The 15,508-nt window shown below is 51.6% G+C and overlaps 1 protein-coding gene across 1 annotated transcript in view; it reads left to right on the top strand.

The window, feature by feature from the left end:
- Nucleotides 1–15,508, top strand: part of COL22A1 (collagen type XXII alpha 1 chain) — a 247,120-nt gene that overhangs the window by 5,711 nt on the left and 225,901 nt on the right. The window contains exon 2 of the mRNA XM_032416080.1: nucleotides 14,904–15,066. Coding sequence (XP_032271971.1) covers nucleotides 14,949–15,066 — 118 coding nt within the window. The 5' untranslated portion in view covers nucleotides 14,904–14,948. The remainder of the gene's footprint in view (nucleotides 1–14,903; nucleotides 15,067–15,508) is intronic.

The raw sequence follows: 15,508 nt of genomic DNA, 5'->3' as shown, positions 1-15,508 counted from the left end.
CACCTGCGCGTTGTTGAGGCCCGCATTGAACCCAGGGACTGGGCCATGTTGGTGGGGGTAGGTCTGGCTCAGGTCTGAATCTGGCCCTCCTGTTTGCTAGCTGTGTGGTTTCCAGCACCATTTAGAACATCTCTGTGCAGGGCTGCCTGGGTGGCTCGGTCGGTTAAGTGTCTGCCTTTGGCTCAGGTCATGATCCCAGGATCCTGGGATCGAGCCCCCTGTCGGGCTCCCCGCTCAGCAGGGAGCCTGCTCCTCCCTCTCCCACTGCAGCTCCCGCTGCTTGTTCTCTTTCTCTCTCTCAAATAAATAAATACAAGCTTTTTTATTTTTTTTTTTTAATAGAACATTTCTCTGCAAGAACCCAGGGAAGGAGCTCTGATAGCATATCGAGTGTCAGCCTAGGGCCCTGGGATCTCTAATGGATGAGCAGGTCTGACATCCTTAGCTCCTGGTGGGTCAATTTTCTACCTTTACAAGGTCATAGAGGCCCCAGGACTTCCCTTCAGCGACACTAGCTTGTTCTTAGACTAGGAAAGAAAGATTCTGAACCCACTTGATCACCCCCTCTCTAAAGTGATTTAGTAGCTGTGTATCATATACGTAAATATAAATATCTAAAATCCCTTGCATCTTTGGTCATTTAACAATAGCTCTTCCTAGAGTACCTGCATGGCTCAGCCGGTTTTTAAGCATCTGACTTTGGCTCAGGTCATGATCTTGGGGTCCTGGGATCGAGCCCTGCGTCAGCCTCCTCCTGCCCCTCCCCCTGCTCCTGCTCTCTCTCTCTCTCTCAAATAAATAAAATCTTAAAAGAATAGCTCTTCCCGCAGGGGTCCATCCAGTTACCATTTATCATGCTCTGAATGCTAGATGTTCTTAGGGACTGAAGGAGGATGCAGCACAGCCCTGATACCAGACAGCTGGGTGTGCTAAGGGTGAGGGTTCAGGCGCTCTGTGCTGGGGAGGACAGAGGAACACTTCACCCCGCAATCGACCACTTGCCAGACACCAAGTACTCCTAGCACCGGCACTGAGTGGTTAAATGCAGCCCCCACCCCCGTAACTTCCGCAACAATCCTAGAGCTATGTAGTCATTGCTTTACGTACGCGGAGAGACCTAGAGAGGTTAAGAGACCAGTCTAAGGACAAGGTAAGAGCAGATGCCTCTGCTCCCCACGGCTCCCCTCCCTTCTTCTCATCCCTTCTGTGTCAGAGCGTGACTTGTCAGGGTTGGGGTTTCATGGAAGGCTTCCAGAAGCCAGAACACCTAAGTTGAGTCTTGGGGAAAGAGAATTCACCACACCGTTTTTATTTGTTTCTCCTTTGGGCCATCCCCCTACGGTGTAGGGTCCCAGAGACAGACACACTGCCTTGTTTGTCTCCATCTTGGGGACGCTGGTGTGGCTTTGGGAGGGGCGGGGGATATGGTGTTTGTGGCATGAGCGAGCACTTGTGTGGGTGGGAGGGGAGGGAGGGCAGAAAAGCAAGGCACTGTGAATGAATGAGGAGGCAAATACAAGAGTGGAAAAGTGAATGAGGGAGGGAGGGAGAGAGTTAATCCACATCGTCACGTTTCCATCAGCCACGCCTGGATGGGATTTTCAGGTGAAAAGGAAAGAGGACTGGTTTTTGATCATCCTTTGCTCAAACAGAACTTTTCAAGAGGCTTTTCTCCTGTCCCTCTTGCTGCAAACTCCCACCAGAGAATGCCCGGGCTGTGTTTACAAACTGGGCTTTGCCAGGTACCGCTCAGCGCAGTGGAAATGAAGGGGGCTCCTCCCACAGATCCCCTTGATGGGGAGACATTCTGGGGCTTCCCCTCAGCTTTGTCCTGGGACCTCGGCACGGCGATCCAAAGCCCCGGGCTCCTTTAGGAGCGGAGCTGGAGAGCCCCATACTGCGACAGTTCGGAGCCCTCTAACGGAAAGCAAGCTGATCCTGCAGAGCCTCCGTGCCTGGTGCGTCCCCGTGCATCCCTGACCTTTCTCACATGCTTGTGCCTGCAGGACGACAGGGACGTGGTGGGGTCTGAGGCAGTACCTTGGAAGAAAAGAAACACTCTTAGTGGATAGGCAAGGACCATAACTCCTGCGCGAATCCACAGGCTTGCTCTTTCACAGGAGTAGAAGGTTCTAGGTTATTTAAAAAGAAATTTTTTTTTTTTTTTAGAAAACATAAAAGAGATCGTCCCATTATTATCTAAGTGAAATACAGAGCTAAATATAGTTCAGACACTCAGCCCATTCATTGATTGGTTTGTTTCTGTGACATTGATAACGTGGAGGGCCTGCTATGTGCCTGTCACCAATCCGGGCACAGAACAAGAGAGACCAGAGACACAATCCCTGAGTCTAAGGAGCTCAGTGGAAAAGGCAGGCCAATAAGTAGGTCAATTTTATTTTATTTTTTTTAAAGATTTTTTATTTTTAAGTAATCTCTATACCCAACGTGGAGCTCACACTCACAACCTCGAGATCAAGAGTCCCATGCTCTGCTGACTGAGCCAGCCAGGTACCCCTAAGTAGGTCAGTTTTAATACCACTTGTGTGGAAGCCTAAAGAAGATAGTGACACACTCCTTGCTTGGGAAATCAGGGAAGGCTTCCTGGAGGAGAAAGCACATAGGCTGGGTTTTGGAGCATGAGTAGGAGTCTGCCTGGCAAGGAAAAGAAAGCATCTCCGAGGCAATGTCAGAGAGACAGGAAAAGAAAATACTGGGGTGTTGGAGGAAGAAAGAAAAGTATTTGAGGTTGGAGAATAAGATTCATGAGGTAAGGTGTGGGGTCCCTGAACCTGGAAAAGGAGATTGGGGTCAAATTGAGAAGGGCCACAAAGAGAAGACTTGAAGGTGGGAAATGACAGGAACAGACCTGTCTCGTCCGGTAACCTCTGTGCTGAGGGTGAGCAAGCCCTTTGCAAACTCAGAGTATAACACGGGGATTTATAATCTGGTCCAGATGTAGGAGTCTCCTTCTCAGAAGGGAAGCGGTCCTCAGAGCTTGTGTGGAGTGTGTGCCCTCCAGCCGAGTGGGGATCAGAGACTACAGGGTCTCTAAAGGTGGGGACACCCAAAACCTGCTTGCTGGAGCCCACGTGGTGGGGGCACGCTCCCCTGGGAAAGGGGAGTCAAGTGCTTGGTCCCCCTTGGCAACCGCCCCGTGCCTCAGCTTCCTCATCTGAATATGGCTAACGCCTCTCTAACTCCCTCTTGTTCCCTCACTTTAAAATTAGAGGTGTGCATAGTGCCTTGCGGAGTTGTGAGCGCCTGGTTACCAGGACGTCTAGACTGGAGTGCACGCGAAAGAGGGGCAGAGCGGGGATTGGAGCCTGGGGCCGTAGCAAGTGTTGGGATGGACCACTCTCAGAAATCTCGATCCAGGTTATGTGGTTTTGTAGAGACCCTGTTGGCATGAATTAAATACTGAAAAGGATTCTTTGGTGATGATAACTTCCTTCAGTTGAGTGCTTGCAGCTTCTTTAATTTTTATTTTTATGGCCATTCTTTTAGGGCACTGAGCTTGGGTAATGCCTCCCCTCAGCTGGTGAAGTAGGTTAACCCCCCTACCCCTGTTACAGACGCGGCCCCTGAAGCTGGGAGACAGGACCAAGATCAGGCAGCTAGGGAGTGATGGAGGCAGGTGAAATGCCGTCCACAGCTCTCCCAAGCACCCAACTGCTCCGCACGGCCCAGGACCTCATCATTCTCCCCTAGGAAAAGGGGAGCCTGCTGGGACAGCACCTCCATAATCAGTGTGGGTGCTGTAGCACTATTTATACCCATTGCTTCATCAGGCCAGACTCTGCTCAAAATAAGTTAAACAGAAATATCTTTCTGTGTCCTCAGGACCCTGTAATCTGAGACAGTCTCTTGTGAAATGCCCCAAGACAGTGTATTCGGAGGGGGAAAAGGAAGAAACGAAAGAAGAAAATATTGGGAAGAATTCAGCACCGAAGATGTGAAAGAAATAAGAACGGGGTGTGGCAGCCCTGAGATGTTGGAATTAGCTAATGGAGCAACAAAGAGCATTTGATTTGCATGGGCTGAAGGGAGGGCGGCCTCCTGTCCCTGCTGCCCTGTTGGCCTAGGAGGGACGGAGGGTGGGGGATCTAGATGGATTTTGGAAGTCTGCCCTGGAGGAGAGGTTGAACAGGGTCATTCTGGGAAAGCCTGTCTAAACTGGGTTGAGAATCAGAGCTGAAAGGAGGGGAAGCGGAGGCAAGATGTAGAGTGAGGACAACGTTGAAGGAACCAGGGCCGCCGCGTGCAGGAGGCTGGGTGAGTTCCAGAGAGCAGGGGCCGTACCTGCTGGCCTGCCTAAGCACACACCTGCTCTGGGGTTTGCAAGAGAAGGAACCGCAGTGCAAATTGGCTTGAGTTTAAGAAGTGAAGGTGGGGAGGCGTTTGCTTCGGGCAGGCCAGCTCTGGTGCCTTTGGACTTTGGGCAACACTGGGTTCGGTGCTCAAGTGATGAATCTTATCTTGTTGCCCCCCCGTATGCGGCTTCATTCTCCATCAGGGTCCCTTGTGTCGTGACAGCCTTCAGCATCTCTAAAGTTGGCACCTGGAGTAGAAATGTCCCTCTCTCTGGAAACTCCAGCAGAGGTCCCAGAGATGGCCCAGCTTACTTAAATGCTTGACCCTTGTCATATTCCAGCATCCAGGAGGATGTGGTCTCTACACTGGTCTAGTCTGGTCTGGTGCCACCCCGCTGGCCAGGTGGATGGCGCCCCCTCCCATGAACCACATCAATGGAGCGTGGGAGAGGAGTTTTTGGCAAAAGCAAGAGGTGAATTCTACTTCCAGCAGAAGGGAGTCTAGAAGGGTTAAAGCAGAGGTGGGACCAGGCAGGAGACATTCCCTGGGGTGCAGGATCGCAGAGGAGGACAGACAGCAGCGGTCTCAGGGTGCCCAGTTCTATGGCCCTTCTCTTCCAACTCCCCTATAGCCCTTTAGATTCAGCACCTTTCTGGAACGGAGCAAATGATTCAAAGTTGATGAGCATTTCCCTGCGTGCTATTTATAGCACAAAACTCCAAGCACTGACATTCCAGGGCCCACAGTCCGCCTTGGATGGTCCTTCCCACTTACCTCTCGATTTCCTTCTGGAGGCAGCCGGTAACCTTGCCCCTTGCATTTCTGCCCAGCAGTGTCTTCGGGGTGCTTACAGCTGGAGCGTCCTCGTTGTGCAAACAGCTACCTTGGTTGGGTACCAACCGAGCAACCCAAGCCTGCCTCCCTTTTGTGGTATGACTCGGGACCTCACTCACTCATGCCCCATGGAATCATGGGAGTGTGGGCAGCCCCCTCCCCTGCTCCTACACTGCCAGCTCGCCCATTTCCTTCTCCCTGGGTCACAGGTCACATAGGGCCGAGCTGACATGCAGTCAGGTGACAGAGGGGAGGCCAGAGAGGTGGGTCCAAGCCAGCCCGTGAAGGTCTGTGATGGGGGACACTCTGAGCTTTGTCCAGAGGCAGTGAGGCAGGATTCATCCACGAGGTTATGGATCATATTTGTGCAGTAGGGGCCTTATTGGGTTCTTGTGAGCATGTGCAGACCATGAGGTACGGGGGAATCTGAGGGCTGAGGCCACTTCCCAGGCTGCTGGTTTCAGGAATCCAGGAACTGAGCGAGGCCTCTTACCCCTCACCACACCCCTCTTTCTGGATGGCTGGCTCCTTCCCGTTATTCAGATCTCTGTTCAATGTCCCCACATCGGAGACTGTCCTTTTAACAAAGTGTAAAAACTGTCCTACCCAAATCAACATCTATCACTTCATCCCGTTGTGCCCAAATCGGCTCTTCTCTGAAACCCTATTGTTGCTTTACTTGTTTCCTTGTTTCGCGTTCTCCTCTTTTCCTAGAAAGTAGGCTCCGCGGAGACAGGGATATTGATTGAATGATTAGAAAATGCCCGGCACGTGGTCTGGGATGCAGTGCATCCTTGCTGAGTTAATAAATTAACAACTCCACCGACCATGCAGAACAGTGAAGCATCAGGTGCCAGCTTCAGGGTGAGGGTCACCTTCCAAGTCCTCCGGGGGCCAGTTTAAGAAATACGCGTTGTTTGAAGAATAGACAGAGCTTGAGTTTCATTCACAAATTGTAGCAACTGGGAGAGAAACGACTGGCATCCTGCCTCTTCTTAGGGGAAAAAAAAAAAAACCCAACAACAGAGAGGAAATATTTTTGAATCCCCAAGCATAAAGAAGGAGGTCACATCCCTCACTCCAGCTCCATCTCCTTCAGCCAGATGAGTCCTGTGCTTTGGCGATGTAGGTTTTAAGCAGATTCCATTTAAATCTTGTGATGCGCTACTGAGGAGGACACAGGACTGGACGGATGTTCTTGCTCGTTAGCAGGACCAAAGACTGCAGGAGGCACGGGCTCCTTCTTGCCTCCCCTCCCTCCAGGCACCCAGGCATGCGCTGCTGTCAGAGGACAGAGACCGGTCCTTTTTGCTCCAGTGAAACAGACCCCAAATCTAGGTTCACGATGGCCTGGGATTGAACCCCAGTTCTGTCACCCCCTGGCTGTGTGATCCGGGGCACATACTGTAACTCTCCTGAACTTGACACCCCTTTGCCAGTTTGTTATGAAGAGAGAACACGTTGCGGCAGAAACCAGCACCGTTCTGTTTGCGTGTATCTGACTGTGTCCTTGTAAGGTTATTCTATTGTTACCGCCCAGACAGTTGGATCAGCTGCCATTCTATAGGTTTTGACATATATTTTTACTGCCCTAGGAGTCCTCTGTGCTCTCCTTCCCCACGCCAGCCCCCTGGCAGCCATGGGTCCCTTTACGGTCTCCATGATTTTGCCTTTTCCAGAATGTCACGGAGTTGGACTCCTACGGTGTGCAGCCTTTTCAGATTGGCTTCTTTCACTGACTGATAAGGATTTAGGGTCCTTCCATGTCTTTTCATGGCCTGAGAGGTCATTTCTTTTGAGTGCTGAATAATATTTCCTTGTCTGGGTGGACCACAGTTTACAGATCTGTTCACCTATAGAAGGACATTTTGAATGCTTCCAGGTTTGGGCAATTGTGAATGCAGCTGCCGTCCACATCCACATGCAGGTTTTTAGTGTTTTCAGCTAAAATACGTTTTCAGCTCCTTTGGGTAAATACCAAGGAGCATGGTTGTTGGACCACATGGGAAGAGCATGTTTAGTTTGTGAGAAACTGCTAAACTCTCTTCCTGTTTGGCTGCGTCATTCTGTGTTCCCACGAGCCGTGAGTGAGCATCCTCACCAGCATCTGGTATTGTCCGTGTGCAGACTTTGGCCATTCTCGTAGGTGTGTCGTGGGATGTAGTTTTATTTTACGGTTTTCTGATGCCACGTGGCGTGGAGCATCTCTCCACGTGATTACTGGCTGGCTGTGTATCTTCTTTGGTGATGTGCCTGTTCAGAACGTGGGCCCATTCTTCAAATCAGGTTGTTTGTTTTCTTATTGTTGAGTTTTAAGAGTTCTTTGTATATTTTGGATCACAGTTCTTCAGCAGCTGGGTCTTCTGCAGATATTTTCTCCTACTCTGTGGCTTGTCTTTCCATTCTCTTGAGGTTTGTTGTCATTGTTGCTTAGTTAAAAATACCACACACAGAGCTCTCACCATTGAAGAATACTGGATCAGAGAACAGACTAAAAATACAGGGGTGCCCTGTGTGCCCGCTTCGATTACTAGGTGTGGCAATGAGAAGGGGCCCACGTGGCATGGGAGGTGGAGAGATTGGCTCCTGTCCTCAGCCCCTCGCCAACACACCGTACCCCAGATCTCTGACTTGCACTCCCTCTGCTCATCTCCAGGGGTCTCCCCAGCCCCAATTCCTCTTCTGAGCTCTAGACTCAAGTGTCTGTCTTTGACTTCTCCATCTGGCTGCCTTCTAGGTGCCTCAGACTCATTCCGTGTGTCCAGTGGGAACTCCTCATCCCCGCCACCAGCAGTGACTGGCTCCAGGTGTTCAAAATGGGAATCTGGACTCCCCTCCTCCACATCCTCCTCTCTCCCTCCACTCCCTGCCAGTCACGCATGTCATGGCGTCCGCGGTCATCCTGGGGAAGGTGGTCTATGTCTCTTTGGATGCTGCACCCCCCCTCCACATTGGCCCCTCTGCTTCGTCCACCCGTCTGCGCAGGGTAGATGCTGCTCCCGTGCATGAGAACATCCACTGGTCTCAGGAAGTCTCCAGGCAGTCTGACCGCTTTCTCTGGGTCACCACACAAGTCCCTAGGCTGTCTTTATGAACACTCTTTCCTCAAATTTAAATGCCTTCCTCTTCCCAAATCCCTACCTTCTCCTTCAGCCTTCATTCCCTCCTCCAAAATACTGTACTTCTTGGGCGCCTGGGTGGCTCAGATGGTTAAGCATCTGCCTTCGGCTCAGGTCATGATCCCGGACTCCTGGGATCGAGTCCCGCATCGGGCTCCGTGCTCAGCGGGGAACCTGCTTCTCCCTCTGCCTCTCTCTCTCTCTCTCTCTCTGTCTCTTATGAATAAATAAATAAAATCTTTAAAAAAAAAACCAAAATACTGTACTTCTTGCTTATCCCATGAATGTTCCTCAAAGGGAGGCCGGTCATCGCTGGTGAAGGCAACCCTTGTCCTCCTGCCTACTCCCCACTCATCTTCCCAGGCTCAACTCAGATGTCACCTCCTCCAGGAAGCCTTTGCTGACCTCCCAGGCCCGAGGTAGGTGCTTGTCCTTCCCTCTAGCAGAGCTCTGATCGCATGGAAATGTAAGCATCTTCTTGCTTGTCTGTTTCCACCATGAGGCTGCCATCTCTGGACAGAGTGTCCTATCCTACGTGCCTGGTGCTTAGTCAGTGTTAACATGCATTTAGGGCATACTTGCATTAGACGGTAAAACAGTGCGATTCCCGGTGCCCCCTGCAGTCACCCTCAGCTGAATGCTGAGTAGCTTAGATCGAGAATCTCCCCTCAACATTGTTTGTGGCCCTGTTGGCCAACATCTGGCTTTATACAAGCTTAGAACCCCACTCATTGCCTCATCTCCTCTACAGATCCACGGAGGAGGGGATCTCCTTTCCATTTTATAGGTGAGAAAACAAAGGATTAGAAAATCACAAAAATAATGTGCCTTCAGTACTCACTCTGGTCAGGCATCATCCTAAGTTTTGTACATGTAGCGATTCAGTTAACTCTTCCAGTGAGATAGGTATTGTTATCCCCACTCTTACATGAAAGGGCTGAGGTCCAGAGAGGTGAAGTGACTCCCCTGGTTTGCACAGCTCTTAAGAATTTGAACCCAGGGATTCTGGTTGAGGAGCTTCATCACGATGCTCGCTGCCCCGGGAGAAGCCAGCGCCCCTGATAATCCTCAGCGTACAGGAGATACTCGGTACATATTTATTGACCCAGGAGGACTCGATCCAGCTCACACAAAGCCAGGTTCGAATTCAGGACTCAGGCTTTCCAGTGCTTCCCTGGCTCCCCTGGCAGAGAGGAAGCCACCCAGCTCCCTCCTCCCCATCTGACCAGCAGGTGTAGCTGACATCACCCCGCAGCCCTGCAGGTGAGCCCCCGAGGCTCAGAGCTCAGTCTGGACGCCCCGAGCCATGCTTTTATGGCTCCAGTGGATTCCTGCCCAGAGCATCGCCCGTCACCCTGGCAACATGTCAGCAGCCCCTCGGTCCCCCAGCCCCTCCCCGCAGTGGGCAGCGGCCAGACCCTCTGTGTAGACCCAGTGCGCTCTCTGCCCGGGCTGCCCTCCAATGCGCCAGATCTCATTTTCTCCCTTTAAATTGTGTTCTGCTCAGTGTCTTCCCTCCCCTCTCTCTGGGGCCCTGGATAGGGAACACTGGTTACTATGGCAATGGGCTGGCTTGTGGCAGGAACTCAGCTCAGCAAATTAATTGCTGGACTTTTGGAGACTAATGGCCAGGCTCTGCCTCCCAGGGACAGGGTGTGGCCTGCATCATGCCAGCTGGGCAGCTGAGCCCAGGAAAGAGCTCAGAGCCTGGAGACAGACAGAGAGCTAGAATCATGGCACCCATGCTTGATGGGGTTGCCACCTGAGGTGGGCTGGGGAAGGTGGGGAGACAGGCTCTCCCAAATCTCACCTTTCCTGCACACTTGGTCTATTTTAGCATCTGTGCTCTGTGCTTTGCAGAAAGCATGTTGTGTAACCCTCACAGCACCCCTGATGGTGTAGAAATCACCCCCTTTTTATGGGGCTGCAATGCTCATTCATACGGCTAAGGAAGAAAGCTGGGATCCCATACCAGGCCTGCCTGCCTCAGTGGGCATTTTGTTGTGAACACTCCATGTATATTCCTGGGCAGAAGGCCATTCTGTCCTCTAGAGTCTCTTCCAGAGGATAGAAACGCAAGGAACATTTCCTACCTCACCCCATGAAGGTAGTGTTACTCTACCTCCCCAAACCAGGCAAAGACCTTCCAAGAAAAGAAAAAGACCAATATCTCTCATGAATATAGATGCAAAAGTCCTCTACAAAATATTAGCAAATTGAATACAAACATATATACAGAAAGAGTTCTACACCATAGCCAAGTAGGGTTTCCCCCAGGTCTGTAAGGTCAGCTCACCATTTGAAACATCAATGAACAGACTGATTTAGCCAGCTTCTCTTCCTTCTGGTTATTATCAGGTTTCTTCCCTGCCTTTCCCCCTGGTGTCCTTGTTCTCTTCTTTCCTGTGAACTGGGTGATCAGAATTTGGGTTTTGACTATATGCTTTGCCCGTTTCTCACATTGTTTCTGTGCCTAAGTTGGAAGTGTTGCACCAGCCGGGTTCCACAGCCCGAGAGAAGCAACGTTGCTGAGTGATGAGGAGCCTGGCCTGTGGTCATATTGCCTGGGACTGCGTCCCGGCTCTGAGGTATGGAGTCCCGGGCAGATTGCTAAGCCCTTTGTGCTCAGTTTCTTACTCAGCAAACCGCACCTCCTGATACCTATTGTTCAGATTAAATGAGTTCTTACCTGTGAAGCCCTAGGTGGCTCTTGGCGCTTCGTAAGCGCGGGGTCCTTGTTAACAGCGACTGTGAGAGAGAGTGTGGGCTCCGGTGTCCTCTGGGCCTGACGCCAGCCCATCCCTGCCATTACGAGCCACTTGCACCGAGCGACGTTGTCTGTGCTACGGGCACACGCCAGGTCCGTCACTGGCCAGGTCGGGGAACAGGGCAGCTTGCAGGTCTGCTGAGACCTCAGGGAGGGGGTTGGTAACGGCACCGCGCTCACCGTGCACATGGTCAGCATGCTCTCCCCGGCCTGTTCTCTAGAGGGAAAAACCAGACTGTGGATTTTTAACTCCACAATCCTCCCTGGGCCCTGATGGGGTAACTAGCTGGCTGGGTGAGAGGGATGGTGGTGGGCAAAGACACCCCCAGGGGAGCTTACAGTCAGGGGTGATTGTCTCTGAGTGCCCTGGGTGGGCTTTCACCCACCAGCAGGGTGTGCCCTGGGGGGTCTTCCCCCACTCCCAGTCTCAGCTTGCTCACCTGTAAAGGGGGATGTCGATAGCCACCCGCTGGGGTTGTTGTAAGGATGGAGAGGTGCAGTGTGTTCAGCATAGAAGCTCTTTACCAATGCCGGGCTTTGCCCCAGTGGCGGGACCCTATGGATGGCCAGTGGCCTCAAGAAATAGGCCTGTGACAGAGTCCAGCTCTGGCTCACGTCAGCCGTGTGGCCTTGAGAGGTTGAGGCATCAGGCTAAGGGCTTTACGTTCAGTTTTAGTGTTCAATCCCTACAGCAATCCCGTGCCACAACCCACTGTGAGGTAGGGTCTGTTATTATCTGTTTTTTTTGTATGTGGCCTTTGTCACATTGAAAAGTTTCCTTACCGTCTTAGTGTAACGAGTGTTTTTATCATGAAAGGGAGTTAGATTTTGTCAAGTGCTTCCATATCATTTGGGCTCACCGTGTGTGTTTTCCTTTGCTCTATTGGTTCAGTGTGACTCATGGGTTGATTTTTTAAAAATTTTTTATTGTTATGTTAATCACCATACATTATATCATTAGTTTTAGATGTAGTGTTCCATGATTCATTGTTTGTGCATAACACCCAGTGCTCCATGCAGAACGTGCCCTCTTTAATACCCATCACCGGGCTAACCCATCCTCCCACTCCCCTCCCCTCTAGAACCCTCAGTTTTTCAGAGTCCATCGTCTCTCATGGTTTGTCTCCCCCACCAATTTCCCCCCCTTCATTCTTCCCCTCCTGCTATCTTCTTCTTTTTTTTTCTTCTTAACATATATTGCATTATTTGTTTCAGAGGTACAGGTCTGTGATTCAACAGTCTTGCACAATTCACAGCGCTCACCATAGCACATACCCTCCCCAATGTCTATCACCCAGCCACCCCATCCCTCCCAACCCCCACCACTACAGCAACCCTCAGTTTGTTTCCTGAGATTAAGAATTCCTCATATCAGTGAGGTCATATGATACATGTCTTTCTCTGATTGACTTATTTCGCTCAGCATAACAGCCTCCAGTTCCAACCACATCATTGCAAATGACAAGATCTCATTCCTTTTTTTTTTTTTTTAAAGATTTTATTTATTTATTTGAGAGAGAGAGTGAGAGAGAGAGAGAGCACAAGAGGGAGGAGCGGGAGAGGGAGAAGCAGACTCCCTGCTGAGCAGGGAGCCCGATGCGGGACTCGATCCCTGGACTCCAGGATCATGACCTGAGCCGAAGGCAGTTGCTTAACCAACTGAGCCACCCAGGCGCCCCAGGATCTCATTCCTTTTGATGGCTGCATAATATTCCATTATATATATATACCACTTCTTCTTTATCCATTCATCTGTCGATGGACATCTTGGCTCTTTCCAGTTTGGCTATTGTGGACATTGCTGCTGTAATCATCAGAGTGCATGTACCCCTTTGGATCTCATGGGTTGATTTTTGTACGTTGAACCAGCCTTGCATTCCTGAGGTGAATCCCATGTGGTCATGGTGTATAACCCTTCCAGTGTGCTGCCGAATTTGGGTTTCTAGTCTCCTGTTAAGTACTTTTGCATCTCATTCATAGGGGATGTTGGTCTGCAGTTTTCTGTATTCATGTGTGTATTTGGGAAGATGCATGACCAAGATTCCTCTAGAAACCCTGGTTTTGCCCTGCTTCCACCCACTTTCAACAATGAGGGAAATGACCACATTTCTTGAGCCCTGGAAAATACTGGACACTATGGTTATGTCTGTTTTCTTTTTTTTTTTTTTAAGATTTTATTTATTTATTTGAGAGAGAAAGCATGAGAGAGAGAGAGAGAGAGCACGAGCAGGGGGAGGGGCAGAGGTAGAAGCAGACTCCCCACTGAGCAGCGAGTCTGACATGGGGCTCGATCCCAGGACCCTGGGAACACCACCCGAGCCGAAGGCAGACGCTCAACCAACTGAGCCACCCAGGTGCTCCGTCTGTTTTCTTCTAATGAAGGGCCCCTAGCCACCTCAGATAACAACATGACCATGTCATTCACCACTAAATCTAGTATTTATTCGTCAGACGCCCACTGTGTGCCAGGAACTGTTCTAGGTTTCGGGCAGCAGAGTGAACGAGACAGATGAGTCCATGCTTACCTACAGCTTTGAAGGATGAGAGGGGTGGGCGGCCCTCTGGACTTGCTGAGATTCTGTGTCTCTCCTCCCCCTGCACCCTCTGGTCAACCTTGGCCTCTGCCCCTCCATGTACCGTTTTAGGAAAGTGCCTTTCTTCTTGCTCCTGTGGCTGCCTCCTTAGTATGATACTTTTGGGGTGTTGTCAGGGGGCTATTATATACCCTGTGCACTTGCAGGGGGCCGTTAGTGATGAGGGCAGTTTTCCCTGAGGGTGGTGGGGACAGGACCGAAAATTCAGGTATCTGCCCAGAGAAGAGCCCACATACCTGTCCTGCTTGGGGGACGTTCTCCTAGTGCCATGCCTTGGCTTTCCTCTGGGATTTTGCAGATGCTGTTCCCTCTGACTGAAACTATCACCTGCTTTTATCTGGTTGAGTCCTACTCAGTTTTCTAAAATTGGCTTGGCTGTCACTCATCCAGGAGGCCTGGCCTACCCCTGAAATGGTCATGTGACGGCACCGTCCCAGTGCTCCCGTCACCCCTGAACGTCCCTGTGCCGGTGCCCAGGGCCCACGTCTTACTGTTTTCCAGGTGTCACTGACTGCCCTTGAGGGTGGGGGTTCAGTGTCCTTCATCTGCCTGCCCTCAGCACCCGGCACGTGAGGGCAACTGATAAATATCTCAGACTTCTATAACCTGTTTTCCCTTTCCTGGATCTTGGCTTTAACAGTGACAACTACTTTCTGAAATGGATGTCCCCATGAAAATAAAATATGCAGAAAGAGAAATACACCTAGCTAATAAGCGTCCTAAGTCAAAGAAATGCATAGAAAGGAAAAAGCAATGTCTCTCCTTTAGAGCCGGCAGATGGAGGGAACGACCGTGTCCCAGCTGCCAAGGATGCGGTGAGGGGGGCCCCCCACACCCCACACACTCCCGCGCGGCTGGAGGCAGTGAGAGCCCGTGCAACCTCTTCGGAAAGAAGTTCGAGAATTTCTATCAGGGTCCTTTTACAAGATTTCATATGATGCCCTAAGTGTTTTCCTACAAACCTGCTCTAGGAAAATAATTATATATGGGCCACGATTTAGGTACCAAGGTGCCCTCTTACAGCATATTAAACAAAGGAACAGGCTGTTAAATGCTCAGAAGCAGAGATTACAATCAAAATGTGGTGCTGCTGCCAAGGGGTGGGCCTGCGTGGCCGGGAGTGAGGGGCCTGGCAGGTCCTCGGTGCGCATTTGCTGGGGGCCGAAGGCAGATGGGAGGCCGGGGCGCGGCCTTCCTCGCACACAGGCCTGGGGCTGCTTCTTTGGCTTCACGGCCCCGAGACCCTTCTCTGAAGGTGTGTTCTTCTCCACACAGGGCATGTTCCAGTAGATCCCAACGCCGTCCCTTCCCGGCCGAGAGATGCGTGCTCCCGAGCGCGGGAGAGCCGTGGCGGGCCTGCGAGGCGACGCCGCGGCCTGCCTTCTCTGGTTGCTGCTGCTGTGGCATCGGGACCCCGGCTGCCGGGCCCAGAGGGCAGGTGGGGCCACCGAGGAATGAGCCGGGGCTGGGTGCCGAGCTGCCGGGCCAGTGTGGGTGTCTGCGCGCGTGAGCGTGCGTGTGCACGTGTGAGGGGGGAGCGAGTGTGCGTGTGAGCGTCTGAGTGCAGTGTGTGTGCGTGTGAGAGCGTGGGGTGCAGACGTGGCCTGTGAGTGTGCTGGGCACTGGCGGCGTGAGAGAGGGAGGTGGGCCACCCGGCAGGTGTGACTGTCAGCTGTACTCGCCGGCGCGGGGGGTAGCCAGTCATCCAGCGAGGGCATGTGCTTGTGTGAGCGAGAGTGTGTGGGTGTGTGAGTGTGTGATAGGGCTGGGGACAGTATGTGCAAGTGTGCGTACGAGTGAGAGTCTGAGGGCATGTGTGACCCGGTGTGAGGTATGAGATTGTCGGAGTGTGTGTAGACGAGAGTGCACGAGTGTGAGAG

Source organism: Phoca vitulina, unplaced genomic scaffold, assembly GCF_004348235.1.
Source record: "Phoca vitulina isolate PV1807 unplaced genomic scaffold, GSC_HSeal_1.0 scaffold18, whole genome shotgun sequence".
In the NCBI taxonomy this organism is placed as follows: Eukaryota; Metazoa; Chordata; class Mammalia; order Carnivora; family Phocidae; genus Phoca; species Phoca vitulina.
Note: the sequence above shows the minus strand (reverse complement) of the source record. Positions and strands in the feature narration are given on the sequence as shown.